This window comes from Pyrus communis, chromosome 16 (assembly GCF_041283825.1).
Source record: "Pyrus communis isolate YQ-2024b chromosome 16, ASM4128382v1, whole genome shotgun sequence".
Classification (NCBI taxonomy): domain Eukaryota; kingdom Viridiplantae; phylum Streptophyta; class Magnoliopsida; order Rosales; family Rosaceae; genus Pyrus; species Pyrus communis.
In genome coordinates this window covers 11832985-11857244 of record NC_142580.1, presented here as the reverse complement: position 1 = coordinate 11857244, position 24260 = coordinate 11832985, and the positions used below count along the sequence as shown (strand labels likewise).

Sequence of the window (24260 nt, the reverse complement as noted above, 5' to 3'; positions counted from 1 at the left end):
AAGAAGAACCCCTTGGCTATTCCATCATCCATATTTTCATCACATTTATATTTACGTTTTGCCTTTAATTACAATTTGTGCAATTTAGCTAATTTCGTCAAATCAAACCCCCCCCCCCCTTTACTTTCTTGTTCTTTAGTGCTTAGAATCTGTTTAGTTTATGTTTTAAAAGTATTTTTTTTGTTTTTGGTTTGTCTTAGTGTTTTAAACTTTAATTTTGCATTCTTTGAGTCTAGTTTAGTGTTTTAAACTTTATTTTACGTTTTTGAGTCAGTTTCCAAGAGATTTGCAATCCCTCCTAATCCCCGGTCCAGAACGATCCCTACTTATACATATACTACAATTTGACGAAAAGAGGGTTTAATTTGTGTGCGTATATTTGATAGGAGCATATTCATGCGACTTAAATGGCTTGTTCTCGTGCATTTACGTTATGTTTCTCTAGTTATTTTAGTCCTTTATGCTTCTTTTGTGTGTTTTCAGGTTCTAAGGGCCTAGGGAGCAAGAAAGTGCATTTTGAGGCCATTTGGAGCATTTTTGGGCATGGATTGGATAGCTTATCCATGGAGCCAAAAGGATGGACGAATTTGAAGGCCTTGTATTCACTTTGGACATAAAACAAAGGGCCTAGCCCATTCTCTCTTATTCTCTCCCTTATAGCCATGCAAAGAACCATTCCATCAAAAACAATCCATCAATTCACATGCAAAACCACCATTAACACACATGCACCCAAACAAAGCCAACCTAGCTAACCCTACATGCATTCTTTATTCACTCTTCATCATTGCATTCATTCTCCAAACACTTTCATTAATTAAAACACATTTGCACATCCATTCATTCTTTCATTTTTTTTATTTTTTATTTTTTTTTTTTAAGAGAGAATGGGCTAGGCCCTTTGTTTTATGTCCAAAGTGAATACAAGGCCTTCAAATTCGTCCATCCTTTTGGCTCCATGGATAAGCTATCCAATCCATGCCCAAAAATGCTCCAAATGGCCTCAAAATGCACTTTCTTGCTCCCTAGGCCCTTAGAACCTGAAAACACACAAAAGAAGCATAAAGGACTAAAATAACTAGAGAAACATAACGTAAATGCACGAGAACAAGCCATTTAAGTCGCATGAATATGCTCCTATCAAATATACGCACACAAATTAAACCCTCTTTTCGTCAAATTGTAGTATATGTATAAGTAGGGATCGTTCTGGACCGGGGATTAGGAGGGATTGCAAATCTCTTGGAAACTGACTCAAAAACGTAAAATAAAGTTTAAAACACTAAACTAGACTCAAAGAATGCAAAATTAAAGTTTAAAACACTAAGACAAACCAAAAACAAAAAAAATACTTTTAAAACATAAACTAAACAGATTCTAAGCACTAAAGAACAAGAAAGTAAAGGGGGGGGGGGGGGTTTGATTTGACGAAATTAGCTAAATTGCACAAATTGTAATTAAAGGCAAAACGTAAATATAAATGTGATGAAAATATGGATGATGGAATAGCCAAGGGGTTCTTCTTCACACATGTTACACTTGCATACAAGATTGATTCTCAGTTGGTCTTTCGATAAGTTGTGAAACTCAATGCTCCAAGTTAATTAGGTCCGCTTAAATTAACTTTCAGATTTCCCTAAATTCATTGGATTGAATGGAATACGCATTACAACCAAATTATTCTTAATCAAAGTCCCTAACTATGGAATACGCATGATAGAGACATTCAACAAAGATCATTAAGTTCAATGAAAATTAGAAGTGTTGACGAGGCATTCGTTACTATGGAATACGCATGAAACTTATGCCAAGAATTCGTTTAACGCGATTGTTTATAAGCAACCTCCACTACTTGTGAATATAAGTTCATAACGATTAGGTGAAACTCACTTATATTCTAGCGTCATATTCATGCATGAAAATTAAGCTTGCAATCTCAATGAACATACATAAATAAGTTATCAATCAAACAGTTAAACGAATTGAATCCACAACTTATGAAATTCCAACCAAAAGTAATCAATTCATATTGCAAATATAAACATAGTTTCGAATCACCCCCTAGCTAAAGGGGGTTTAGTTCCTCATAACTTTGAAATCAAAGAAACACCTAAACATTCCAACAACTCAAACTTGAATTGTATGAACGTTTAGGCACTCTTCTCTTCCATTCCTCATACGTACAAAACAAAGAGAATTGAATTTAAACTTTGAAATCAAAGAAACACCTAAACATTCCAACAACTCAAACTTGAATTGTATGAACGTTTAGGCCCTCTTATCTTCCTCGTTATTGTAGCACAAGGTCTAAGGTGAGGTTTGGGGGATTATGGAAATGGTAGAGGAGTGGTGGAAATGGAAGCAATGGAGGAGAAGTGGAAGGGGGACTCACGGTTTTGGATTCTAAGGGGAAGTGTTTGTGTTAGTTGTGGTGTGAGAAATGGAGATGGAGTGGGGAGTGAATGAATGCCAAATGAATGAAGTGTGTGTGGTTTATATAGGGAGAGAATGGGTGAGAATGTGGCTGCAATGCATGTGAAAATCAGCTAGGAAAGTGGAAGGAAAGCTGGAATTGCACAAGGGGAATGCTGGAAAGTGGAAGGGATGCACGGCATGGATGTTTTGGTGCATGTGTTGGCTGATTTGGTTGTTGGGAAAAACATGTGTTTGCATGTGAATGTTGTGAATGGCAGCTAGGGGGGGAATATATGCAAGTGGTGGTTGAATGATGAAGAGAAGTTGCTGAAAATCTAAGGGAAAGGCACGGCATTGAAGGTGTTTTTGTGTTGGAAATGCATGTGATTGCATGTGTTCAAGGATAGAATATGGCTTGGATGATTAATCCATGGGATAGACAGCTAGGGGGGGGGGAACATATGCATGTTGGAGCATGAATTATATAATGAAAAGTGAATGATTAGTGCTCTAGTGTTAGGACAAAGGTGCAGCTGAAATGAAAAGGGAAATGCAAAGGGAGTTTGAAGGCCACGGTATTGAGTTGGGAAATGAATGATTAAATGTGCATGTGGGTGAATGTGAAGGGAATGCATGTGTTGATTGATTTGTGGTGCAATGATGAAAGGCAAAGTGGAAGAATGTGGCTGAAATGGTTGAGGAATTATGCACGGCAATGGGTTGATTTTTGATGATTTAAAATGTTGATGCATGATGAAGAGTTAATAAATAATGCATGTAGGGTTAGCTAGGTTGTGTGATGATGAGTGTATGTGACATTGTTTTGTGACAAAGAATGGATAGGGTGAATGATTATGTGGCTACATGTTTGAATGATTAAAGTGCATGTGGGTTGATTGAATGAATGCAAAGTGAATGATTAATGAAATGGGAAAGCATGACCAAGGTGGAAATGCATGTGAAATGTTGGAAAGGGATTGGGAATGCACGGCTTTGGGGAAAGAATGAATGGATGTGCAAATGTGTTTTAATTAATGAAAGTGTTTGGAGAATGAATGCAATGATGAAGAGTGAATAAAGAATGCATGTAGGGTTAGCTAGGTTGGCTTTGTTTGGGTGCATGTGTGTTAATGGTGGTTTTGCATGTGAATTGATGGATTGTTTTTGATGGAATGGATGGTTCTTTGCATGGCTATAAGGGAGAGAATAAGAGAGAATGGGCTAGGCCCTTTGTTTTATGTCCAAAGTGAATACAAGGCCTTCAAATTCGTCCATCCTTTTGGCTCCATGGATAAGCTATCCAATCCATGCCCAAAAATGCTCCAAATGGCCTCAAAATGCACTTTCTTGCTCCCTAGGCCCTTAGAACCTGAAAACACACAAAAGAAGCATAAAGGACTAAAATAACTAGAGAAACATAACGTAAATGCACGAGAACAAGCCATTTAAGTCGCATGAATATGCTCCTATCAACACTTCGCCGAGAAGGCTAATGAGATGACTTCTGCCAATAAAGATTCAAAAATCCTTCTCGATCGAGACTTGAATAGATAACCAATCAGCCTCGACGCAGTGCTGTTTATCCAAACTGAAGGTGCTCTGCGGTCGAATGGTTCTACGGCAACAGTGTTGTCTATCCAAACTGAAGATGTTTGCCGGTTGCCTTCATAATGCTGTTTATCCAAACTGAAGATGTGTCGGCGGAAAAAAAAAATAAAAAATCTCAAGATGTATGAGAGATTTGCGCAGGGCAGTTGTGTGTTGAATTTGAGGTCCTTTTTCCGTTGCCATTGCATCTGTATTTATAAAGCTAAAGTACTTGCTTTGCACGGTCATATAATGTTGCAGAGTTTAATTGCAACTCTAATTCCTGAAGTTGATCCGCATCAGAAATCAGGGCATATCCTTCAAACTGAGTCGTGGGATTTGTTCCAAGGCTTTTCAAACCTAATAAAAGTCCATTTAGGCTTATCACATCACATTTGTAGCCCACCTAGGCTTCTCATAAAAACCCATCAGTAGCCATGCTTTATCTGATCATCAAAACATCATAGAAAAAGGGCTAGCCTACTTAGGTTCCTTGCATCATCATTATCTAAGACCATGATTTTCCTTTATCCCATTATTCCTCGTGGTTCTGCATGCAAATCAATTCAAATATGGAACTGTGCAACTGACTAGATATCAAGCTACATCCATCACCTAACCTTAATACGTTTCCTATTCACCATTATCTTTGGCTTGCAGATCTATGTTAAGCCACGTGAAATGTCCAAGAATCTGTACAATTTGTTTTGCATAAGAAAATTAAGATAATTTATTAAAAGATAATTATTGTGATTAAGAACCATAATATTATCTCTTAACAATAGCAAATTATCCTAACTTTCTTATCCGATGATTAAGAACCATGCTTACTCAATGGCCTCGATCACTTGGGCCGATGGTGTAAAATCGAGTCCAGACAAGTATAAAGGCTCATGTAAGATCATTCTCTACAGAAATTATTTAAAATAATTTATGTTAAAATCAAATCTTTATTTTTTTTATTTTTATTTTTTGGAATAAGCGATATTATCTACACGGGGAGGAGTGTGCTAGCCTCACAATAGGCTAGTAATAATGTGGTTCAAATTTACCTTTGGCGAGAATCAAACCTAAGATCTCTCACTTACAAGTGAAGAAGAATATCACTAGACCGTATAAACCAAAGCTTATAAAAGATTGATTTTGTAATTTAAATAATAAAAATGATTTAATAAAAACAATTAAATAAATAAGGAAGAAAACAATTTTTTAAGGAAACCAAATTGTAGAAACACGATTTTGGAAAACAATGATAAAAAGAGATTATAGTTTTGACGTCACCTTAACAATTTTATGTAGCTTTACCATTTACTTAAGAATTACACATGCAACTTCGAAGATTAGGTTTTTTTAATGCATATTCCACTTGTGGCATTCAAGTTAGAACGTATATCAAACATAGAATCCTTTTATGGCATTCAGCTCAAATGTAAATATGCACAACTCAAATAAGCCCAAAGCATCATTTTGACAGCTTCATGTGCCGATCCTTTATTTCATAGCCATAAATTTGGTAGAAAAATCTAAAATTTTTACACGTACAAGTTAAAAGACTCACAAATAACCTCCAATTGGAATTACTCCAATATTCATCCGTTTGATCATTTTTTGCTCAAAAGAAAATTGTATGTCCTACATTTGAATTATAATTCAAAATATCAAAATATTATCAAGATAATTATCAAAATATATTAAAAATAAGAAAAAATATATAATATAAAATCGAATCATCGTTGTGCTTCTTGAAAAACTGACGAAAGAAAACTGGAGTTGGATTGGAAGAACATACTAGAAGCAAGTGGAAGACCCAGCTTCGTCAGCCTCCTTTAAGGAAGAAATGAAATAAATAAATAAATAAATAAAGAAAAAGAAAGGGCAGATGCGGGAGCACACTGTGGAATACACAGTATTTTAAAACAAATGGGTTTTAATATTTTATTATAGTTAATTTGATCGTTTTGCCTCTGAAATGTATCTTCAACAACCTCAAAAGTTTATCAGCCGTTGGATTCATTAAGTGCCCTCCTACAAGCTAATGATGGAAATTATCAGCCGTTGGATTCATTAAGTGCCCTCCTACAAGCTAATGATGGAAACTTTCTGTTCGTGTAGGGAATTAGGTAGGCTGAAAATTATTTAAAAAATTATTAAAATTGTTAGCAAGTTGTTTGTTCATCGTCGGATGATTAAAAATTATTATAATTTTTTTATTTAAAATTGAATAGAAATAGTATCTGGCGAAATCTGACCGTATGATATACGATGAACGAACGTGATTAGAGGATTCAGAAATCTTCACCAAGAAGATACAGAGAGGGTTCTCATTCGTTATTAACACATAGAAGCATCTAATGCTGAACGCCCCAACAAGAAATCTGATATTTTTCAACGACGACAAAGGTGCGCATAATTCTCTGAAACTATGGCTTGCATTGCCAAGGAGGTAGAGACAGAGCTTCTCCCCTTTCTCCGAGTCTACAAGGACGGCTATGTCGAGCGACTCTTAGGCTCTCAATACGTTCCCCCGTTGCTCGATGACCCCGAAACAGGAGTTTCCTCCAAAGACATCACCATTTCACAAGACCCTTTGATCAAAGCCAGAGTCTTTCTTCCAAAACTCAATGAACCACATCAGAAACTCCCCGTCTTGGTCTACTACCATGGTGGGGGTTTCTGCGTTGAGTCCGCCTTCTCATCCGATCACCACCGCTATCTTGACAGGTTGGTCTCCCAAGCCAAGGTTGTTGCTGTGTCGGTCGAGTACAGGATGGCTCCTGAACACTGTCTCCCTGCTGCATATGAAGACGGCTGGGCTGCTCTCCAATGGGTCGCCTCGCATTTCGCTGAAAACGTCATTGATGACGAGCCCTGGTTGACAAATCATGGAAATTCGGAACGTTTTTTTCTTGGTGGAGATAGTGCAGGAGCCAATATGGCTCATAACATTGCCATGAAAGTTGGGAAGGAGGGCTTGCCTGGTGGTTTGAAGGTGTTAGGAGTCTCTCTCACACACCCTTACTTTTGCGGTTCAAGGGAAATTGGATCGGAGACTTGTGAAGATCCTGAGGACTTTGGAAGTCTGGTTTGGAACTTTGTATACCCTTCAGCGCCAGGCGGTGTTGATTGTCCGATGATCAATCCGGTGGCTCCAGACGCACCGAGCCTGGCGGGACTCGCGTGTTCGCGGTTGTTTGTGAGTGTTTCTGAGAATGATGAACTGAGACACAGAGGCATAGCTTACTATGAAGCAGTGAAGGAAAGTGGGTGGGAAGGAGAAGCTGAGCTGGTTGAAGTGGAAGGAGAGGATCATGCATTTCATATTTTGAAATTTGAGACTCCAAAAGCTAAGGATTTGACCAGAAAAGTGGCCGACTTTCTCATCAAGTAAAACCGCCATTTTCTGTCTTTTTTCACCTGATTTGCACTGTAATTTCCAACAAGAGTTTATCCAAACCCCCACCTTTTCATGGCTGTAATCTCTATTTGAATAATTGGAATCAATAAAGAGTTTTTGGTTTTTTTTTTTTTTTCCTGACAAGATGATATTCTAAACGAGTGTAATTCATAGGGAAATTTATTATAATTTTAGATGCAAGATTACAGAGGTGCTACCCTAACTAACTACCGTAACCACTTAAACCTAATGAAATTGTCTATGGTGCTGTAAAGTCATCACCTACTCCAGTATTACGAATTTAGAAGTTAAAAAAATAAAAATAAAAATAAAAGAAAAAAAAAGAAAACGTTTTAGGGGTCAAAGTGACCACAATGTTTGAATTGAATATGGAAAAATATGAGAATGACCGAGGCACCTCTCCTTGGCATATCCCTTTAGCCTCAAAATTCACGTTCAATTCCATACTATTTCTTTATCTTTTATCTAAAGTCTCTCCAATGTCTTCCAGCACCAAATTAATGAGCAATCTTATGGAACGCTTTTGGGCTCTCCATACGTGCCCCATCTCCAAATCAAGAAACCTGTCTCCTCCAAAGATATCACAATCTCAGACAATCCCAATATCTCTGTTCGCCTTTACCTCCTTCCAAACCTTCCTCAAAACCAAACCCAAAAACTTCCCATCTTGGCCATGCCGGTGGGTTTTGCATTGAATCCTCCTTCTCATTTCTTGACAACTGCTTGGTCTCGTGATATGAGTAGGGATAAAAACACTTAAAAATACTTACAAGAGTACAAAGTTATCGGAGTATTGTAGCTCAAGTAAGGTCATTTTCCACGGAGATTGAATGAATAATTTGTATATAAAACCAACTCTTAGTTAATTATTTAAAATAAAGTTTGGAAAATGTTGATTTTGGAATTTAAAATACTAAAAACGAATTTTAAATAAAAACAATTAAATAATTCAAAATTCAATTTGAAAGAAAAGGGTTTTATTTTTTTTTTTTTTTTTTTAAATAAAAATAAATAAATTGTAAAAGCACCAGGATTTCGCCGTCACCTTAATAATCATATGTAGTTCTCCCAATCACTTATGAATTACCGATGCATATTTTGAAGGTTAGGTTTTTCTAAAGTATGTCTTACTTGGAACTTCCAACATAGAACGTATATCTGACATGCAACATGTCCGAACGTTCAAATCAAATATGAACATGAAAGACTCATTAAGTTTTGTGAAAACACTTTGAAAAACCATGCAACCCTTAAGACGTGGTATTCATCCTAAGTGAACTTGCAATTATTAACCACAAGAAGCCATTGACCATTTCAGAGAACCTTCTAACCAAAATTGCATCAAATTATTTTGAAACAATCATCTTGGAAGACTCATGAACATCCTCGAATTGAAATTACTCCAAAATTCATCCGTTTGATTACTTTATGCTCAAGAGGAAGTTGAATATCCTATATTAAAAATATAAATCAAAGTATCAAAATCTCACCAAAATAACTAATAAATTATAACTAAGAATATGGTAAAATATATAGTAAAATATTGACTCATCATCTCGAAAGCCAAGTCCTAGCTATCTCTGTTTGTGAGTTAAAACAATCACCGTTGGCTCGTAGAGTAATTTTGTTTCTATAGACCCTTCAGAAGCTAAAATATACAAGTTCAAAGGTTGGCAACTTCTTGGTGGCATTAAAACAGGAGGTTCTGCCATATACTGCTTAATTTCATTAAAAGCTTTTTGGTGACAAAGTCCACATACAAAGTTTTCTTCCCCAGATAATCAAATGGTGAATCCGGCAGGTGAGGGTGCACCGAGCTTGGCTGGGCTTGCGTGCTCTCGGCTGCTTGTGTGTGTTGCTGGAAAGGATGAGCTGAGGTATCGTGGAGGTGTTTGTTATTACGATTAGGTGAAGGAGAGAGGGCGGAAAGGAGAAGTGGGGCTGTTTGAAGTGGAAGGAGAGGGTCATTGCTATAAAATGTTTGGCTTCTTTTCTTGTCTAAACAATCATTTCAAGATAGTTTGTAGGATAAAAACAAAACTTCTTGTTTGAATTGATCATATTTGTGCATGTGGTCCAATATTTTAGTAGACAGAATGTATAGTTTCTACCCATAGGTCCCAGGTTTGGACTACCCCTCCCCAGAACAATCGTAAATTTTTTAAAGTAAAAAAATTTGATCAAGCTTGTGTTTTCAAGGGGGTTTTGGCTTTACTCAACCAGATTCTGCAAAATATGATTCCCTAAATCAAGTACATCACTATTCAATAGAGTGATTCAAAATCATTTTATCAAGGTATTAAATATCAGTACATTCAAAAATATTAACATACTAAAATTTTGATCAAGCCTTTGAGCCAAAATCAATCCCTTTATTTTCCATTGGAATTGCAGACCGTCTCTTTTGGGCACTATTTTGGTGATCCGTTTGGTAACCATTTCAGATTTAGTGTTCAAAAAAATGTTAATGGAAATTAAAACCAAGCCAAAATTTGAAACCTCACAAAAGTATAGCCATTACGTTTTTAGTTTTTCGTTTTCACCTTTTGGGACAAACATGGTGCCAAAATATATGAACGTTAGTTTTGATTTTGTGTGCTTTTTAATTATACATTATTTTGTACATGTCTCCACCATTCTTTCTCAATTATTCTATATATATCCCTTTTTTTCTCACATAAGCTGAAAACAAAAAACGAAATGATAGGACTATTTATGATAAATTTACTATGTAAAGAAAAAATTGATGGCTTAGTCAAACGTCACAGACTATTTTTGATATAAATCCAAAAGAATATACAAAAAGTTTTGAGGGGTGAGAACATCTCAATGGGCTTCCTAAATGAGCTTCTTGCTAAATTTTAGAGAGGATTTCGAAAAAGCCATCTACAATGACACTCTCTGTCCACCTTCTAAGATCGGGATTCTCCTAAGAGCTCATAAATCTAGGGAGTAAGAAAGAAGCTCCTAGCATTGCTTACTAATATTTTAAATAAAAACTCTATTCCTATTGTAAAATTATCAAAGAGATAGGATAAAGGCCAACTTCCAACAACACCGATACTGTCCTCAACTTAGTAATTACCACCTGCATAATCCGTTAGGTATGAGGTATTAGTTGGAGTGGGGTCATGATATTTAGACCATTCTTTCTTTATTTCTCTAGCCGATGTGGGATTTCAACACTCCCCCTCACGTGGGACCCAATTAGTGGTTCACATGTGGGAGATCCACATATCGGCAACCATGTGGAGCCGAGGGGAATCACCCTACACGTGGGGCCAAGGGACCCACCATTATCGCGCGGGGCCAAGAGGACCCACCCATCATGTGGCAATACGTACAAGCCCGCTCTCTGGCTCTAATACCATGTAGAATTATCAGAGAGACGGTCCAAGGGCCCACTTCCACTAATACCGATATTGTCCCCAATTTGGTAATTACCACCTGCACAATCTTTCAGGTGTGGAGTTTTATCACAAAATGCATCGGTATTAGTTGAAATGGGGTTAAAAACTTTAAACTCTTCTTTCTTTATTTCTTTAGCTGGTGTGGGATTTCAGCACCTATTGGTCCACAATTATTATGACTCCAACCAGAGAGTGTGATTGGAGTATAATTTTTAGAGAGCTCCAAAAGTAACTTTATAGTCATTTTAATTAACTGATTTTTTTTTTTTGAGTACATCGATATTTTTACATTAAGGGAATGAGGAGTTCAGCGAAGCCACACAATGAGGAACCTAATTTGGTATTGAATTTGCCATCCACGAGATTCGAACCTAACCTAAGACCTCTCACCTCCAAGGAAGAGGAATACCACCAGACCGTAGTACTAAGCGGCAACTAAAAATTAATTAAACTATGGAGAACATAATTAAAGATGCTGCATAATTTATGTTGCTAGATGATGACCTCGCGGCTAATTTGCTTGATGTTAGTGCATGGCAACCAATTGTCAACCATGGAATCTCTCTTTACTTGTTTTCTAATGAGTTAATGCAAAACGTTCCCTATATTAATAGGCACATTCACACCCTCAAGTTTCACACATCTTCATAACTTATCCATCTTCTCTAATGGCTTACATCACCTTTGAATTAACCTTTAAAAACCAACCTTTCCTCATAGTCTACGATGATGGCACAATGGAACTGCACAGTTTCGATTCATATGTGCCCCCATCTCCGGATCAAGATCCGAAATTTGGTGTCTCCTCCAAAAACATAACCATCTTAGACAACCCCAACATCTTCGCTCACTTTACCTCTTGATAGAGATTTTTACCACCTACAAAAGTAGGGATAAAAACACTTAAAAATACTTGCAAAAGACCAAGGTAGTTGTTATATAAACGGCTCAAGTAAGATCGCTTTCCGTAAGGATTGAATGAATAATTTATGTCAATGCCAAATCTTAATTAATTATATAAAAATAAAGATTGGAAAAAGTTGATTTTATGAGCTAGAATATTAAAAACGAATTTTAAATTAAAACAAATAAATAACTTGACAAAGTAAAGAAAACAAAAGGAAATAGTTTTGAAAACCAAATTGTAAAAGCCTAGGGTTCCGCCTCCCCTTAACAATCCTATGTAGATTTATCAATTACTTATGAATTACCCTTGCAACTTTGAAGATTAGGTTTTCCTAATGCATATTCTACTCATGGTATTCAAGCTAGAATGTATATCAAACATGCAATCCGTCCGTGGTATTCAGATCAAATATAAACATGCATGACTCATTACGCTTTGTGAAAACCCTTTGAAAAACCATGTCACCCCTAAGACGTGGTATTTGTCCTAGGTGAAATTACAACTATCAACCACAAGAAGCAATACTCAATCCCCCGGTGGTATTCCGATCAAATTGCATCTGATTACTTATCTAAACATCCTAATGGTCGTTAAGCATTAAGATATAGAGACAGTTTAAAGCACAATGATTAATAATTCAAAGCATGCATGCATAATATCATAAGCAATTAAATAAAAAACTACATATTCATGCTAAGGCTCAAGGCATCGCCCTAGTAAACGTAAATTAGTTACGAACAACCATAAAACAAAAGGAATTTTATTGAGATAGAAAAAAGATAGAAAACACCTAGAAAATAAACTTCAAAAACCCTCTAGAGTAATGCGTGAGTTCTCCTCCAATGTTGCCTAGAGAACCCTAATGGCTAACAAGCCTTATTTATACTAATACAAAATAAAACCCTAAAATGTCTTAGAGTAAAACTAGGAAACATAATTAAATAATAAAACAGAAAATAAAAGGTTTCCCATTTGAATTAGAATTCGGAGTTATCAGAAAATCACACTTTTGACCAACCAAATCAACTCTGATTTGGTCCCAAAAGGTCTCTTTTGAAAGTTGAAGACGTCCCCTCCTCAAAATACGCCATCTTGACCTTCAAAATATTCAAAACGTCCAGAAAACATCAATCTGGGAAAGCTGCGCGCTGGGCCTTAATTTCATTGCCACGGTCAAACGGCTTGATAAAAAAATCTGGAATTTTGACACAATCATATTGAAGGGCACACGAACATCCTCCAATTGGAATCACTCTAAAATTCATCCGTTTGATCACTTTTTGCTTCAAAGGAAGTTGAATGTCTTATGTTGAAAATTCTACCAAAATAATTACCAAAATATACTAAGAATAGGGTAAAATATATGGTATAATATAGACTCATCACCTCCCAAACATCCATCAAAACAGAACCCAAAAGCTCGCCATCTTGGTTTACTTCCACGGTGGTGGGTTTTGTGACTCGTCTGCCTTCGGAGTCTTCAACCACCGCTATCTCAACCGCTTGGTCTCGGAAGCCCGAGTGGCAGCTGTCTCTGTTGACTACAGACTTGCTCCAAAGAACCCACTTCCTATTGCTTATGAAGATTGATGGGATGCTCTTCTCAGGGAAGCAACAAAGACTCAGCTGGTAACAAAGAGCCATGGCTAGTCAACTACGGAGATTTTGATAGGCTTTACATTGGTGGTGACAGTGCAGGTGGAAATATTGGACATAACCTGGTTATGAGGGCAGGAGTTGAGAGCTTGTGTGGTGGTGTCAAAATTTTGGGTGCATATTTGGGCCACCCATTTTTTTTGGAGTTCCAAGCCAATTGGGTCAGAACCCAAAGGTGAAGATTTTGAGAAGAATCCGATTCGCAAATTTTGGGACTTTGTTTCTCCAGCTCCTGGAGGGATTGATAATCCAATGGTGAATCCAGGGGGTGAGGGTGCACCGAGCCTGGCTGGGCTTACGTGCTCTCGGCTGCTCGTGTGTGTTGCTGGAAAGGATAAGCTGAGGGATCGAGGTGTTTGGTATTATGATTTGGTGAAGGAAAGCGGGTGGAAAGGAGAAGTGGAGCTGTTTGAAGTGGAAGGAGAGGATCATTGCTTTCATTTCCAACCTGAGATTGATCCTGATAGTGAGAATGTTAAGAAGGTGTTCAAACGCTTGGTTTCTTTTCTTGTCTAGTTAATTTAATATCATGCTAATAAGTTTCATCATGGAGCATACGCATGGCTTCTTTTCTTGTCAATTTTATATCATGCTGATAAATTTCTTCATGAAGTAGAGATTGACTGTACTTTGTTTGGCAAATAAATAAATAAAATTAAATCTGAATTTATACATTGTATCTTGTTAGAATGCATGAAGTATCCCAAAGTAAAATAAAAAGTGACCTAATTCTGGTGTACTCTCCTAACTCCTTATGAAATATTACTGGAGTGAGCAATTTCTTTCAATCCTAACTGCTCAATCAGCATTGCTAATTATAAATATTTTTATTACCTTTGTTATTCAATATTTCATTTCTTTCGTCATTTAATCGAGCTGCTTCAAGTGATACCATAGTGGGTTTATTCCGAATCTGTCATCGTTAGTTTTACATGACAAGCAAATACACTACTGGAGTTAAACGTGTCTGAGTGATCTTCCAATGCAAAAGACAGTACCCCCAAATCGAATTTTCCTTAAAAGCAAACCATTTTTATTTGCTTACGTTTGTTGGACGGTGGGTATTTTCCATTATTTCTTAGTTTTCTAATTTAATGAGTTTGTTTTACAAATCTGTTCACTCAATTCTTTAGCTTGTTAAAGTAAGAGTGGCAAAGAATCTAATTTCATTTTCTTTTCGCACTATTACTTATATGTGAAATAAATCAAATTCTTGGTGCACTATCTTTATTTTATAAGGATGGTGCCCAACAACAAACTCATCACCAATCCATCACGCAACTAAGCTTAAAATGCCTAATAAATTCTGTGATGGTGTAATCGATCACTTATCTATTTGGTTTGATGAGTATGACAACAATGTGTGATGACTTTTTTTGAGTGCGAATTGTTGGAGCAATATTAGAAAATATGAAAAATAACAATATAATTTCAATGATAATAATTATAAAGAAATTCACAACATCAATTATATATAAGATTAATATAAACAATTAGAGATAAAGTTAGAAAAACTGACAAACTTGGAGATTAAGGCTTGCATAAATGCAATATCCTAAAGACAGAATTTCGCCCATCCTCTTGTGCTTGTAGTCCGGTAAGCGTTCGTCTCCTAGGATTCAACAATTTATAATCCAAAGTCGAAGCACTTCAATATTCGGACTCTGTCGAACTTTATCTATTCCGTACTTTCAAAACACAACTCGGAATTTGAAAAATGAAGAATGAGAGAAATAGAGTGGAGAAACCCTATTTCTCAAGAGTAAAAATTAACTCTAATTTTATATATTAAATGATAATGGTTTCATGGGTTTATATAGAATCCATTATGTTGTTTGGTGTAAAGATGCAACTTTGCATCTATGTAACCTACACCACTCATCAAACTACACGTCCCAAATTACAAATAATATGATGCAATTCTTTGCATCAGACGCAAAACTTAAGAACAAACAAGATTATTTTTTTCATTCAATATTTTGAAATTAAATACTATAATATCCAATAAATATTATAATATAAATTTCCAACATGAATTTCGTGAAAACAAAATGCAAAATGTTTCAAGGGTGAGAGAACCAGAGTTATTGACTAGACGAAGACGTATGGTTGCTACTTTCTTTGCTGTTACGTATTGCATTACATCTAGTTTCAAACGCGACGTCTCTCTTCATCTGTTTCCTAATGAGTTAAAGGAAAACGCTCCCTCTATTAATAGGCACATTCACACCGTCAATTTTCGCACATCTTAGTTATCTATACATCTTCTCTAATGGCTTCCATCGCCAAAGAATTAGCCTTTAAGTCCTATCCTTTCATCAGAATCTTTGAAGATGGCACTGTGGAGCGCATTCCTTTTCCGTATTCTTCGTGTGTGCCCCCATCTCCTGATCGAGATGCAGAAACTGGCGTCTACTCCAAGGACATAACCATCTCAGACAACCCCAAAATCTTGGCTCGCCTTTTCCTCCCAAATCTCCCTCAAAACCAAACCCAAAAGCTTTCCATCTTGGTTTACTTCCATGGTGGTGCCTTTTGCATGGCGTCTACCTTCTCATTCCTTCACCAACGTTATCTCAACCGCTTGGTCTCAGAAGCCAAAGTTTTAGCTGTCTCTGTTGAGTACAGACTTGCCCCAGAGAACCCACTTCCTATTGCTTATGAAGACTGCTGGGCTGCTCTTCAATGGGTTGCTTCTCACTCAACTAACAAGGGCTCCTCAGATGGTAACAAAGAGACATGCTTACTCAACTATGGAGATTTTGACAGAGTTTACATTGGTGGTGATAGTGCAGGTGGAAATATTGCACATAACCTAGTTATGAAGGCAGGAGTTGAGGGCCTGTGTGGTGGTGTGAAAATTTTGGGAGCATTTTTGTCCTGTCCTTATTTTTGGGGTTCCAAGCCAATTGGGTCAGAGCCTAAAGGTGAAAACTTCGAGAAAACTTTGCCTTATTTGGTTTGGGACTTTGTTTATCCATCAGCTCCCGGAGGGATTGACAATCCGATGGTGAATCCAGCGGGTGAGGGTGCACCGAGGCTTACTGGACTAGGGTGCTCTAAGCTGCTTGTGTGTGTTGCTGGAAAGGATGAACTGAGGGATCGAGGTGTTCAATATTACGATTTAGTGAAGGAAAGCGGGTGGAAAGGAGAAGTGGAGTTGTTTGAAGTGGAAGGAGAGGATCATTGCTTTCATGTCTCGCTTGGGATTGAGGCCAAGACTGATCAGACGGAGACTACGACTGAGAATGTTAAGAAAATGTTCAAACGCTTGGCATCATTTCTTGCGTAGCTAAATTTATGTCATGCTAATAAGAATCCTCAATTCCTCATGAAGCACAATGTGACTGTCATTGGTATACAAAATAAATAAATAAAACTAGATATGATGAATTATGTACATTATAACATCTGATCTTGTTAGCGAAGTAACCCAACTTGCAAAATAGTGACTCTCCTAATTTTATATGAAATATTTATCTATCTATTATTTTCATCATTTAATTAAGCCGCGTCAAGTGGCACCATCGTCAGTCTCAAATAATAAGCAGATACACTAGTGTAGTGAAAGGTCTCTGAGTTATTTCCAACGCAAAAGAAAGTGCCTCAATTGGAACTTTTGTTTAAAACAAAACAATTCTATTTTCCTGCTGTTGTTGGAGGGTGAATTTTTTTCCTTAATTTGTTTGTTTTCCAATTAATGAGTTTGTTTCACACATCATTTTGCTCAAGAGTGACAAAGAATCAAATTCTTTGTGCACCATAAGCATGTGAAAGTTCTTTGTATGGCGACATAAATTTTGATCTTTTTTAAATTTTTTTTTTTTTTTTTTTTATATTTGTGTTCTTTAAATTCATTATGAAAGTCCTAGGATGAGTACTAATTTAACCTAGAGCTGTAAATAGATTCCAACTTAAAACTAATTCAAATTATGATTTAAATTAACCAGTTATACAAGCTAAATCCTACACAAATATTCATCATAAATATAAAGAGCACATGACGTATGATTTAATGAGGCAAAACCCATCATTGGAAAAATCCTCGGACTACCAAGCTAGGAAGCACTAAGAAAGAAAGAATACATAAAGACTTACAAAAACTCATCAACTAGACATCCATACTAGCTGGCAGCTTTGTCTTTGGGCTTTGCTACTCAATCTTTCGTCAACCTTCAAGTTGAAGTGGCACGACACTAACGCGGTTGTCAATCACCTTTCCCTCGAACTTTGCAAGATACTAACTCAATCATGCATAATGTATATAGGATGAAGTGTTTGTTGAAAAACAATCAATTATGAAAATCACAAGACACATTTTCATAATTGACATTCAATTAAAAACTCAAATGAAAGCAGCATGAAAAATAATATTTTCTCTTAAAAACACATGCTATTGAAAACATAAGATAGCAGCACTATAAAAATTATTTTTCTTGCTCAAAACAAATACTCATGCATGTTTTCTCCAAAGACCTAACTTCTCATATATAGACAAAAATCACCGCACACAAGATAAGAACATCAAAACCATATCAACATCCAGATAAACAATAAGTTTATTTTGAAAGCATGCAATCAGATAATTCCCACCAACAAAAGATGTGTTTTAATAATAAATGTAGAAAGGATAACTCATCTTAAAGAGATAAAACACATGATGGGTAAGAGTCCTATCCCAAATACAATAAAATGGGATATTTGATGAATGTAGTTGGATGCGTGCGTGCAAACGTACTTGAATAAGTATCTCTTTACATAACATCCTTGCGATCAAAAGTGTGAGAGACATCCTTAGATGTAAACAATTACAATTGAAAATATGTAACAAATCTAAGCTATTATAGACTCAGGCATTTTTCACTAACACATTATTTTGACAACCAATATTGGTTCAGTAAACTTAACAGCGTATGTTGGTTTATAAATTTTTGGTTGTATATATAGTCATTTTCATATGCTTATATGACAGTCATAGAGAGTAGCATTCTTATGCAGGCATGTCTTTCTTCTTTGAACAAAAAAGATCATTTTTGGGAGAAGGATGAAAGACATGCCAACATAGAGGAGGTTTTATTACAATTTGTGAAAAACTTGTTTAGATATAGATGCCTTTTATCCTATTTCTTTTTACTAAATATTTGTGTGTTTAAGAATATGTTTAATTTTCCTAAGTATCACAAACAAATGAGTTATTCTTAAATTATGAAAGGTTCTCAAACCCAAAACCCGGCCCACTGCTTTTGTTTTTCCCTCACCCATGACACATCTCTCCCTTCTTCCCCTTGCTCGACATCTCTATCACACTCACTCTCTCTAACTCTCAATTTCTCTCATTCTCTCTATGCTCCGAGAGCTTTAGCCTTGCTCTCACTTTGATTCTCTCCCTTCTTCCCCTTGCTCGACATCTCTGTCGCACTCACTCTCTCTAACTCTCAATTTCTCTCATTCTCTCTCTAAGCTCCGAGAGCTTTAGCCTTGCTCTCACTTTGATTCTCTCACAAACCCGCCCCAAAATCACATATTTGGAATCCTTGAGACTCAAGGAACTCAAATACATCCTTGCATGTACCATCGGAGCACCATTTGAGTGATCCACCATTGGAGTCGAGAGCTTCAAACTTCGCAACTCAAAACCCAGGTGAGATTTCTCGTTTAACCTTTATATTTATGGGTTAAACCCTGTCTGGTGATGATTTGAGGTCGAGTTTTGGACTATCTATTCATGCATGCACTCTGCTTTCTATTTCCAGATTTCTGGTGAGGTTCCAGCTAGTTGCAGACCATTTCAAGCCACTAATCGACTTTGTCTTGTTATATCTTTGGTATAATATGGTTCCTTATTAGTTTAGCTTCGTCTTAATGTTTAAATGTTGAATTTTGGTCGAGTTTCAACCCTAAATTGGAGCTTGGGAGTTTCCCAGCCAAAAGTTCGGTTTTCTTCCATTGGTCTGGTGACCCGTGAGCTATTTCAGGTTGACTCGACTCACAACCCAAACTTAACCCAAATCCAACTTTTCATCTGGCCCAGTCCACTAACTTTTAAACCTTTAACCCAGGCCCAATCCTTTATACCAGGCCTAAAACCCTTGGCCCAACCCAGCAAACCCGGTTCAACCCATCAGACCGGAGCCAGATCTGACCTGACCCTAGCCTGAAACCCAGATTCCATGGCCGACGCGTGGGTCGCGTGTGGGTCCACGCGTGGGCGTTGCCACATGTGGAGCACACGCTTCTCCGTCGTCGTCCACGACGGCATTGGCGACTTTTTGGGCCAACTTTTCAATGACCCAACTTGGCACGTGGCCTTTCAGGTTGCTGCCTCGTGGCGTTGCGTGCAGCCGCGCGTGGGGGAACCTGAGGTCCCTCCTTAGGTTTTTCGACATGCCGAATCCAAATCCGTTATCCGTTTTCTTAAATTCCATCGTTTTAGTAGCGTGTTATTAAATTGTCTCTATTTGTGTATAGGTGCATCAGATGGAAGTGATCCAGTCCTCTCTAGTTCGAGTGGTTCCCTAAGAGTGGAGTATTTATGAGTGGACCCCTTTATCAAATTGAATATTTTATAACTATCGGTCTAGCATGCATTTCATATTTCATGATTTGAATATGTCTTATATGATGCTTTACTTTATGGAGTTCTACATTTATGATTTATCGAGTTTACATTTTAAGAAACGTTATGAAAGTTTAACTCACACTTTATGAAAGGTTACAACTATCGCTTTTATACTTTATGAGATTTTACTAATTTTATGAACATAGTTTTTGATGATGATATGAGCTAGAAAGTTTTTATGATTTGATGAGTTGATGCTTTGAGCATTTAAGCTTCAACGCTTGATATGAGTTTTGAGATATTTTTTTATTGATTATATAGTGGGTTATCATACGACACATACGCACAACACGAGTATTAGTCTATGGCCATAAGACACAGTTGAGGATACTTATGTTATACCCCCAGCTTCACTGGCGAAACCAATGTCGGACAGCTTCACTAGCCACGGCTAGTGTCGGTGTGTTATGCTATATATAGATATATTTCTTCTCTGGCGTAAACTAGAGTCGTACAGCTTCACCTTCGGGTGATGGGGCCTACCATATTTCTTCACTGGCGTAACCCAGTGTCGTGTAGCTTCATCTTCGGGTGATTGACAGGTACTGCCTTCGGGCGACTATGATACCTCTAGAGAGTATAGTTTTGATTAGATTTATGGATATGCCGTTGGGCGTTTCGATATCATTTTTAGAGATGATTTTACGATTACGAACATTTCTTGCATGTTAGAGTTTCAGAAAAACATATACGTAGTATATGTTCAGAAAGAATTTGGGTTTTGAATATTATTAGTATTAATATAAATTATGATCCACTCACCATTGTTATTTTTATGCCCCCTTAGGACATAGTAATGAAGAGTACGACCCAAGCATCGAGGCATTTCCCTACTAGTGACTTTGTGACCTTCCATCCATTTATGATTCTCTTATGATAAATGTAATTTGATTTCTTATCCACACTCGTACTTCTGTGTTGTAGTGCACTCTGGACATAATTGTGCATCTTTTGTTTTGGATTTGAAATTGTTGGTCCTTCTGTTGCACTCACGTTTAATTCGAAATCTTATTCTTGTTTCTCGGCTCATCATCAAGCATCTCTCCCTATACTTATTTTTCGCAGCCTCTTTATCGCTCTTTGTTTTCTCTCATCCCTACTTTTGATGTTTTTGACCTTTTTCTGAGGAGATTGGGTCATTTCCAGGTCCCTTTGATATGCTCCTCGCTTCATTTGGCTTGCCTCGGCCTTCTTCGAATAGTGAGCGCTGCTTTCCATCTCTGAGCATCCTCCTCCTGGATCTCTTGTATCGTGACCGTTGGATTACACCCATGTCTGTGTTGTAAGGCCAGGATGTGTGATTGGGGAGAACTCTTAAGCCTAAAGCCCATAAGTACTCATGGGTCATGTGAGGAGAGCCTCCAGTCATTATCCGCTAAAATTTGTATGTCTCCGTCTCTTCCCAGGACTTATCCAACATGCGTCATCTCTTCATTCCTCTGTTAGTGTGTTTTGCCATCTCATTGGACCCAAGACCAGCAAAGCCACTACCACCCTCCCAGTTTTCTCCTTGCTCCGTTGCACCTTTGCTCCACTGAGTATCTAACTTCGTACCAGTTCTCACTACACCTGCTGGTCTTTTTTTCCCTACACTAATAGTTAGAAATCTGGGGGATTCCGCCACATCCCGAATTAGAGTCGTCTTGGTCCACTCCCCAAACCCAGCAATACCTCCCTTTATTGGTTTGAAAGAGCAATTAGTATTTGCATAACTGATTCTCCCACATTGGTAACAAAAATCTTGCAACCTATCATACCGAAATTCCACCCAAGTATCCTTATTAGTCTCCGTTGGTAGCCAACAACCAGTGGTTAAGGGGTTTAAGGTATTGACAAATACCTTCGCCCATAGAAACCCTCATGCTTTGGATGGATCCTTGAATTCCAAAAATTCACCAATTTCCTTAGATATGCGTCATCCATTAGTTTCTGAAGTGAGGTAGAGAGGCACCCCCCGAATCTGAACCCAAAAATGAACCATTTCCATCTTTATTTCCTCCAAGGCAAGTTCTGGAGGCCATCTGTTTACAGAGAAGTTTTGTTTCATCACTGCCCAAGGTACCTAGCTAAGGATCTTTGTTGTTGTACTTTCATCTTGGACTGTTATGATAGAAGTATTATCCCGGACCCATTTGACATCAACCTCCCCAAGCTCTTTCCAAGAGGACCGAAGAATGTTTCTGACACCCCACTTGTTCATATTTCTGTTTCCAAGAGGGCCGCACCAACCAATTTGACACCATGTTCCATAGTCGATAGATCCATGGATTTTTCCAAGTGAACCACCAATTCATCAACATCCTGATGTGCCATTTGTCCCTCGCTATGACCTATGCCTTGGATCTTGTTGGTGTTTATATATCACTTTTTTTTCTTCTAGTCTACCTCTGTGTGTTGTATACTACATGTATCATAGATAAATTGGATTACCTACCTATCACACATTATTGAGAATCTATCTCAAATTAATTATTCTTATCTACCTATGTCATAGGTTATCTTGTTCTTCCACTTTATACCATGGATTAATAGTGCATACACACATTATTTCTTGATATTCTAATTCAAAGCAAATGTATTTATCTACCTATATCATAGGTTTTTGTTCATAGTTAATCTATATCATAGGTTTTTGTTCATAATCTACCGATATGATAGGGTTTTTTTTTTTTTTTTTTAATATCATTCATTTCAACTTAAGTTGTGGGTTTATAGTCATACACATGAACTTACTTTTAACTTTTTTCCTTAAATAGTGGACTGAGGAATTTGAAAACTCAAATTTTGAAATTCAAATTTGAGTAAATAATGCATAAATTAGGAAATTTAAATTTTTTTTTTTACTATAAAGGGAAAAACGGAAATAATACGAGATCAATTAGACCTAAACTGGTAAGGACATCCAATTGGACTCAATCCGAAAGTAGCTGATTTTTGGATGTGGATCTAAATGCCCCTTAAATCTAATCGAATGTGTCTAAATTCTTAATATTCTCGTTACATTTTCGTCTTAATCCTCAGTTTGCATTGAGAATGCTCCATCTACATCTCGTTTAGTTGTGTAATCCAAAAAGAAAGTGACATCTACATCTCATCTAGTCAATTTTAATGGATACATTTTCACCATGTTTTACAAAATCCAAATTAAAAGTTGCATGCATTGGTGTGAATTATTCATAATTTTACAACCCAGCATAAAGTATGGGCCTCTAACGATGGGCCGGACGGAAACAATGTAATGGCTCAGTCCAGAAAAAATACATTTACAAAACAATCTCAGCCGTCCAATCAACCAAAAACCCTATCTCTCTCTCTCATTTAAGATGTCCCACACTTCCGTCTCGCGCCTCCAAGCTCGTAGCGCGCAGAGACACACAGAGCCCCCAGGAGAGGAGACCCCAAACCCTAGAGAGCAACACCATGGCGGCCCCAGCTATCGAGTCCGTGCAATGCTTCGGTCGGAAGAAGACGGCGGTGGCAGTGACCTACTGCAAGCGCGGACGTGGCCTGATCAAGATCAACGGCTGCCCAATCGAGCTCGTCGAGCCTGAGATCCTTCGATTCAAGGCCTACGAGCCGATCCTGCTGCTCGGTCGACAGCGCTTCGCCGGCGTCGACATGAGGATCCGAGTCAAAGGCGGAGGCCACACCTCCCAGATCTACGCCATCCGTCAGAGCATCGCCAAGGCCCTCGTGGCGTTTTACCAGAAGTACGTTGACGAGCAAAGCAAGAAGGAGATCAAGGACATCCTGGTCAGGTACGACAGGACTCTCCTCGTCGCTGATCCCCGGCGCTGCGAGCCCAAGAAGTTCGGTGGTCGCGGTGCCAGAGCCAGGTTCCAGAAGTCCTACCGTTGAGAGTATTGCCCCTTTTTCAATTTATGTTATTTCTATCGCTTTCGTATCGAAATTGATCTCAATCGGTGTTTTGTTTTAATTCCTAGTTTTAATATTTGCTATGGATTTTGAAAGTGTTCTGGATGTTTATGCTTAGTTATAATTTGGTGATATTTTGAAGAATGATTGAATGTTTCCGGGTTTGGTTTTTCGGGTTTTCGATTCTTTGCTTAGAGAATGTTGCTCTTACTGTAGTTGATTGAGGCAGGGTTTTTTCTTTGAGATTTAGAAATAAACTTAGGCAAGCTTTTAACTTTAGGCATCCTTTTATTGCTTAGGTTTAGTGAACCTAATTACCTTCTTCGCTGTTATGAAATTACAATTGAAGTTGTAATTTTATGGAACCAAACTTGG

The 24260-nt window shown here is 37.5% G+C and overlaps 2 protein-coding genes and 2 pseudogenes across 2 annotated transcripts; all 4 read left to right on the top strand.

The window, feature by feature from the left end:
* Positions 1-6375: 6375 nt before the first annotated feature.
* Positions 6376-7523, top strand: LOC137732694 (2-hydroxyisoflavanone dehydratase pseudogene; annotated as a pseudogene).
* Positions 7524-11495: 3972 nt separating this feature from the next.
* Positions 11496-13920, top strand: LOC148689978 (2-hydroxyisoflavanone dehydratase-like; annotated as a pseudogene).
* Positions 13921-15627: 1707 nt separating this feature from the next.
* Positions 15628-16792, top strand: LOC137732273 (2-hydroxyisoflavanone dehydratase). Its single transcript, XM_068471579.2, has one exon. The coding sequence runs from the start codon at positions 15663-15665 to the stop codon at positions 16680-16682; it is 1020 nt and encodes a 339-aa protein (XP_068327680.2). The 5' UTR covers positions 15628-15662; the 3' UTR covers positions 16683-16792.
* Positions 16793-23320: 6528 nt separating this feature from the next.
* LOC137730566 (small ribosomal subunit protein uS9) lies at positions 23321-24029 on the top strand. Its single transcript, XM_068469550.2, has one exon. It carries the CDS (start codon positions 23430-23432, stop codon positions 23865-23867), a length of 438 nt encoding a protein of 145 aa, XP_068325651.1. The 5' UTR covers positions 23321-23429; the 3' UTR covers positions 23868-24029.
* The last annotated feature ends 231 nt before the right edge of the window (positions 24030-24260 follow it).

Coding starts and splice junctions, on each gene's coding strand:
- LOC137732273 (XM_068471579.2), top strand. CDS start 15,663: ATGGCTTCCATCGCCAAAGAATTAGCCTTTAAGTCCTATCCTTTCATC.
- LOC137730566 (XM_068469550.2), top strand. CDS start 23,430: ATGGCGGCCCCAGCTATCGAGTCCGTGCAATGCTTCGGTCGGAAGAAG.